The following is a 7,564-nucleotide window of genomic DNA, read 5'->3' as shown; positions in this document are numbered from 1 at the left end:
CCAGTCCCAAAAAAAAAAAAAAAAAAAAAAAAAAAAGATATTACAGAGAAAGAAAGCAGCATTCAATTACAAGGAAAGATAAACCAAACACTTAGTAACATAAAGCAAAGATGGCAAACCCAACTGAGTGCAGGGGGAACACTCATTTACACATCAACTAACAATGAGGCTCCTAGATGGATGAATAAAATCGCACTCCTAATGGCAACTCCCAGGCATGAAGAAAAGGTTAAGAGGCTTCCACTGGCCAAATATGAGACAATTTGAGCAAAATACATAAAAACAGTAATAGATTATAACCCACCCAACAAAGTTAAAATCAATGAGTCCATATTGATAATTGATTGACTGACAGACGGATAAGAGAGAGGAAAAGAGTGCGACCTCATAGTCGAACGCTAATAAATGTAGAAGAAAACATGGAATTAGAAAATCATTGTTTAGCAATCATCACAGTGGTAACTGTGCTTTGATTCAGGCAAGAATCAAAGAATGTTAAAACAAGGACTGATGAAGAAACAGGATATTTACACATAAATACAAAAGTATTTCTTCACAAATTATTGTTAACAAGGAGAAAAGTAGTAGCTTTACAGTGGAGAAACCTGGCAGAGACTTCCTTAAGTGATCAAAGTTAACATCACCAAAAATGGGACAAAACAGTATACTTTCTGGTATGCCTGCCAAAAATATAACCTGAATTTAATCACGAGGAAACGTGAGAAATATTCAAATTGAGGGACATTTTGTAAAAATAAATGGCTTGTACACCTCAAATATATCAATGTCATGTCATGAACCACCCTCAACACCTCCAGCCCTCCAAAAAAAAACCCTGCAGAAATACAAGGTGATCCTGGATTGGATCCTGTACCAGAAAAAGAAAAGAAAAGAAAAGAAAAAAGCTGCTAAAAAGGATGTTGTTGGGACACTGGCAAAGTTTGAATATGGTTTATTAGCTATTATATCAATTAGCATTGTATCACTGTTAAATTTCGTAAATCCGATCTCTGTACTGTGTAATCTAAGGGATTATGTTTGTTCGTAGGAAATACACACTGACCTAACCTGGTCTCTTTTTCCTCCTCTCACACTCTCCCCCTACTTTTCCCTCCTCACCTCTTTCTGAGGTCTACTTATACTCACTAAATCTACTCACACTCACTGAAGTTCTGGGTTCCCTATTACTAATTTTTTGAATGAAGTGAAACTTTTACATTTCTTCTTTAAATTGAGTTGGTTTTCATTTGTGCGTGACCCACAGTCCCCTTATCAATGGCTTCCACAACTCTGATTTAAATATTTACTAACATTTTTCATAAGATACAAGGAAACTAAAAGATCTGTATTCTCAGAAAGCATATACTTTGATATAATTAAGGCATTTATTGCCGAAGTCCCAAAATCTGTGGCACTTCTCTATTCCTGGCCTCCTCACTTGATAAGCTAATAAATCTTTAAACTCCTAACTTTTCCTTCATAGCTTTAGACACATTTAAAATTTGTGTTTTACTTACTTCCAGCTTAGGATATTCATTGTAACAGGTATGATGTTCCAAAAGCCACACTATGGTAAACTTCACAGGCCCAGAGCAACTGAATGACTTAACTGTTTAGAGAAAGAAAGTCTCATTTTACAACAATAATATACATACTCTAACATAAACTTAAGGTTTCAAGAATGCAATTTAAAATAGATTACTTTGAACTTCCCTGTGGCGCAGTGGTTAAGAATCTGACTGCCAAGGCAGGGGACATGGGTTCGAGCCCTGGTCCGGGAAGATCCCACATGCCGTGGAGCAACTAAGCCCGTGCACCACAACTACTGAGCCCATGTGCCACAACTCCTGAAGCCCACACGCCTAGAGCCCGTGCTCCACAACAAGAGAAGCCACTGCAATGAGAAGCCAGTGCACCGCAACAAAGAGTAGCCCCTGCTCGCCACAACTACAGAAAGCCGGCGTGCAGAAACGAAGGCCCAACGCAGCCAAAAATAAATAAATAAATGTTCCTTTAAAAAAAATAAATAAAATAGACAACTTTAAGGAAACAATGAGTAAAGTGTTACCTAATTTCTCCAAAAAGTCACTGCAAAATGAGACAGATAAATTCCTTAAATTAAATTATTATGGTTAACCAAGGCTGAGGCTGGTAGAGTTTCTGGGGCAGAGTACCCAAGAGGTGGGCACTACACAGAGAAAGGGTCAATGAAATCTGCATACAGATCCTTGGTCTCTGGCTGCGTAACAGCCTGCCCATGCATAGGGACAAGCTGAAAAATTCTCAGAGCTCACACGGGGATGGGAACTAGCTAGAGTCTGCACTAGCCAGAGAGGAAAGGCCACAGTAAACACACCCCGTGTCTGGGAGAGACGCAGAAGAGTCACACCTTAGAAGTGGTGCTAAGTTAGTTCTAGAGTAAAGGCTAACCCCTGATCCCTCCTAAAAGAAATTAAAAGCAAGACTGGAAAGGATCGAACTGACCCCAAAGAAACTTAACTGTCTGCCAGAACAAAGTTGTTCACGGAATACAACAGTCTAGTACTCAAGAATGTAAAATTCACGAGATCCACTATCCAAACAAAAATACTAGATACACAAAGCGGGAAAAGCTGACTCATAATCGTGTCATGAACCAGTCAATGTGACAACGATGTGCACTGCTCTATGTGTCTGTCGCGGTTCCACAGTGTTAGGATTACCGTAGCTTCGTGTTCAGTTCTGAAATCAGAGAGTAAAGGCCCTCCCTCGTTGTTCTTTTTTAAAATTGCTTTGGCTATTCTAGGTCCTCTGTATTTGCATGTAAGTTTCAGAAACAACTAGCCAGTTTCTATATAAATCTGCTTGGATTTTGAGTGGGATTAATTGAATTTATAGGTCCATCTGGGGAGAACTGCCAGTTCTAGACGTATCATAGATGCCCTTTATCAGGTTGAGGACATTTCCTTCTATTTCTAGTTTTCTGAGAGTTTCCATCATGGATAGGTGCTGATTTTTTTCAAATGCTTTTTTGTATATATTGAGATGATTGTATGATGTATTTCTTTTATTCTGTTAATATGGTGAATTACACTGAGAGATTTTTCACCAGTGGCTCCACATGACTGCATCTTGAATGGAGTAGCTAAGAGGGGTCACCTTAGCTTTCCTTAGGGAAGGCAAGGCATCTGATCCACCAAACAGCATGGACACATACCCAAGGGACCAATGCTTAACTTTGTAGGCACTAAAATTTGGTTCTGGGACTTCCCTGGTAGCGCCGTGGTTAAGAACCCGCCCGCCAATGCAGAGGACACTGTTCCGAGCCCTGGTCTGGGAAGACCCCGCATGCCGTGGAGCAATTAAGCCCATGCACCACAACTACAGAGCCTGCGCTCTAGAGCCCGTGTGCCACAACTACTGAGCCCATGCACCACAATTACTGAAGCCCGCACGCCTAGAGCCCATGCTCCGCAACAAGAGAAGCCACCGTAATGAGAAGCCCACGCACCGCGACAAAGAGTAGCCCTCGCTCACCACAACTAGAGAAAGCCCGTGCGCAGCAACGAAGACCCAATGCAGCCATAAATTAATTAATTAATTAATTAATTTTTAAAAAGTCATTCCTAACAAATATTTTCTTTTAAATAATAATAATAAAATAAAATTTGGCTCTGTGAGAACTCAGAGACTCAGTTTCATCTTTCACACCACGGATGTAGGTGTGTAAAACTTAATGCCCAATTACTCACTTAAACAGTAACTATAACGTAGATGATGAGAAGGCTGCTTGGTGAATATGGCAGCAGAACAAGGAGGCTCAGGTGGGCACTTCATCCACCCCCGCCAGCCACAATGTTAGAGCTACGGTCATAGTTACAGAAAGACCTCTCTCCCATCAGTGCTGGGACACTGCCAGCTTTTACCTGACTAAACCCTCATTTTTTTTTTTTACGCTTTTGTTCCTAACTCCCTTCTGCTGCCTCATTTTTCTTTCTTTAGATGTGTTAATACTAAATTGTGGTCTACTTTTAGGCTGATCTCGGACATTACGTATTGATTTTAAAAAAAATCAAATTCTGTGTTTCAGTGGTCCATATAACTTTTTATTCTCCCATGTAATTTTTTTGTCTGCACCAGTGTTTTAAATCTTGTCTAGACAGTGAGACATGAATTTATTAAAGCACTGAGAGGCCAAAATGTTTTCCTCACCCACCTTGGGCTTCAATTTCCTCTTACCAAGCTCTTATCACCACTGATGATCTAATATCACGAAGCTGCTTTGAACCACCTTTGCTTTCTAGCTGACGGCTGGCCTACTTCCGTCAGCAAAGACCACACACGGCAGAATTCTCCAACGAATGTTCAGAGCATGGTGTGAGAGATAAAAGGGCCACGGCTGTGGGTCCCACGAAGGCAATTTGCTCTACCCAACAAAAAAACTACTCCTTACCCCAAACTTTAACTCTGGCAACCAACTGACCTAGTCAAGTTACTGGAAACACCTAGAGGGGTTAGTGCACAGCAAATATGATCCAATGTAAACTCCCTCAAGATCTATGACTTGGTAGTCATGACACTCCAGTATTTACACAGACAACACAGTCCCTAGCAAATATTTTCACTTTCATAAGCTCTGAAATCCTAATTGTTAGTGTCTAATAATGTTTATTTCACACTGTGATCGTGTGTATATTTAGAAAAATTTCAGAAACACAAAGGTTTCATCACGATCATGTCATTTCATATAACCATAAAAAGAATTTACTGAATTTTAAAAGGGATTCAGAGTCAAATTTCGGAGGTCAAATACTTTTTTGCTGAAGACTTCTTTATTGGGTTTTAACTATAATTGTTAGAATGATAAAGAATGATTCACATTACATTTTCTGAGACAGGATCAGAAAAATTCATTCTTGAAAATAACTATGACCCGACTGGAACAAAAGAAACCCTTAAAATGTTAGGATCACTTAAAAACATTTGCCTAGTTTAAAATGTATAATATTACAATGTGTTATGTTAGTTTATATTGAATTAATGCATGAGTTTATACTACAGCTTGCTCATTTATAATTTATTGTTATTTTACTGTTATATTAGTTTATTATACTTACCAGAAAACTTGATCTCAGTAGAGTTAAACATAGTTTTCCTAAATATCAAAGGTCCTGATTTCTATAATGAAAAACAAAGAAATACAGAAAGCTCTTGTTAAAAGAATTTCTCTCTACTTTTAAGAGTATAGTTTTATCCTGGAAAATACATAGTTCTAGTCCTCTAACTCCTATGCCTGGAGTGATTATTCTTTAAAAACGTAAATCTGGGACTTCCCTGGCAGTCCAGTGGTTAAGACTCTGTGCTTCCACTGCAGGGGCACAGGTTCAATCCCTGGTCGGGGAACTAAGATCCCACATGCCCCGTGGCTCGGCCAAAAAAAAAAAAGGCATTAAAAACATAAATGTGATCACACCACTCACTGGCTTAGAACCCTGTCTCATGTAATCTACTCCCTGCAGTGGATGTGAGGCTCCAGAAGGCTTCCGGGGCCGGCAACACACGGCGGGTGAGTGCGGCTCTGCCACTGTACGATGACTGCTGTTCAGACAGAGAATCTGTCTGTGCACCTGCAGCTGCTCTCGTGGTATCAACATAAATGCACTTCTGATAAAACAACTGACCCTCTCCATAAGTTACGGTTCACCGCTGTCTCTTTACAAGAGACCAAATCTCACTGCCGCTCACAGGGCCCCGCATAACCAAGGCCTGCCCACCTCTCTTGCACCTTTCTCGCAGGTCCTCAAAAACATGATACTCCTTCCTGCCCTCAGGACCTTAGTAGTCAACCTGAAACTTACTTGAAATCCCCTCCCTGTCGCTCTCTTCATCTAGTTATTTCCTTCTTACCCCTGAAAGCCCAGTTCAAATATCCCCTTCCTCAGGGTGTCTTCCCCTGGGGCCCACACCAGGCCAGGCCCTCCCTTCCGTGGTCTGTAAGACCTATTCCTCACAACCCGTACCACAACCAAAATGAAATCTTACACTAGTTAGTTATTTAATGTCTGCCCTCACCAAGAAAAAAAATCCTGTGAGAAGGGATTACGATAAACGAACATGTGGTAAAACCCCGGGCCCAGACCCCTCCTCTGAGCTGCACATCCACATACCCAATTACCTAAAGGTCATGTCCACTGGATGTCCAATAGACAGTCCACACTCACCTGCCCTAAACCAGACACCTCCCCCTCCGCTCCTCAGCAGCCCGTCCTGCGCTGTCTACTGTGGTTGTAGGCGATGCCACCCCCAGTCATGGATCCTTCCAGCCCCTCACCTCCGTCACCCCATCTCCACGGCATGCCTACTTTATCTCACAGGCACTTCCCAGATTGAGCTCTTTCTCTCCATTCCTGCCACCACTACCCTAATTCAGGCCTACGCTTCTGCAATAACTGGTACCTCTGCCTCCAGACCGGAGCCTGTAATTCATCCTTTGATAGCAGCCACAGTGGTTAGCTGGTATGTCTAAAACCTTTCACTGGCTCTCCCTCATTCACACCCCAAATCTGCTAGTGGGGCTAATCCAACCTATAAACGGGGTGTGTTGGGCCCACAAGGGGCCTTTAAACTTTTTTTTTTTTTTTTTTGAGTTAGTTGACATAATAAAAATATGGGATCTGACTTCACTTTAAAAAAAAGAAAAGGAGACCTGGCAATTCTGTGCCTAGACCTCCCTGTAGCATCCACCAGCTGGAGCTGAACGGCAGCTGCCCGCTTCAGCAGGGGAAGGTCGTCTGCAGTTCACTGCATTCCCCACCAGTCCCTCCAGTCCCGAGCCCAGCTCACTGATATGACTTGCCTCAGTCCCCACAGGTCCTTGAGTTTGAGACCCCTGGCCTCAGGCTTAAGGCCAAGCTCAGGCATGGAAGGAAGGCTTATGGTGGCCTAAGTCCCCCCGACACTCCTGCCTGCGGTCAGCAGAAACACTAAGAGTTTCTACACAGCTGCTGTTCCACTCCCCTCCTTCTCCAAGGTAACATCAACTCAGCTTTTCGGACCCAGCCAGGCACCAACTCTGGAGAGTGGGATTAGGTGACTCCTTCAGCACTCCAGTAATATCCCAAGAATGCCACCACGTATGTAATTACTACCCATGAATCTGCTGTCGCTACCGTTGTGTGAGCTTCTTGAGAGAGGGGGCCGTCTAAAATTCATCCTTGCAACAGCAATGGCCAGTGTAGTGCATGGCACATGGTAGGCACTCAAACTGTTGACCTTTACAATCAAAAGAACCGTTTCTTGGGACTTCCCTGGTGGTCCAGTGGCTAAGGCTTCACGCTCCCAATGCAGGGGGCCCGGGTTCAATCCCTGGTCAGGGAACTAGATCCCTCATGCCACAACTAAGAGTCTCATGCCGCAACTAAAGATCCCACATGCTGCAACTAAGACCCAGCACAGCCAAATAAATGAATATATTTTTTAAAAATTTTTTAAAAAAGAACCATTTCTTGGGCTTCCCTTGTGGAGCAGTGGTTGAGAGTCCGCCTGCCGATGCAGGGGACACGGGTTCGTGCCCCGGCCCGGGAAG

General features: G+C 42.6%; 1 protein-coding gene across 2 annotated transcripts in view; it reads right to left on the bottom strand.

The window, feature by feature from the left end:
- Window positions 1-7,564, bottom strand: part of TMEM87B (transmembrane protein 87B) — a 48,163-nt gene that overhangs the window by 38,862 nt on the left and 1,737 nt on the right. For both annotated transcript variants that reach the window (XM_007470220.1, XM_007470219.1), the window contains exons 2-3: window positions 5,097-5,157; window positions 1,518-1,609 (exon numbers count right to left, since the gene is read on the bottom strand). In XM_007470220.1, the coding sequence (XP_007470282.1) occupies window positions 1,518-1,609; window positions 5,097-5,157 (153 nt within the window). The remainder of the gene's footprint in view (window positions 1-1,517; window positions 1,610-5,096; window positions 5,158-7,564) is intronic.

The sequence above is a fragment of the Lipotes vexillifer genome, unplaced genomic scaffold (assembly GCF_000442215.2).
Source record: "Lipotes vexillifer unplaced genomic scaffold, Lipotes_vexillifer_v1.1 scaffold1139, whole genome shotgun sequence".
Taxonomy (NCBI): Eukaryota; Metazoa; Chordata; class Mammalia; order Artiodactyla; family Lipotidae; genus Lipotes; species Lipotes vexillifer.
Note: the sequence above shows the minus strand (reverse complement) of the source record. Positions and strands in the feature narration are given on the sequence as shown.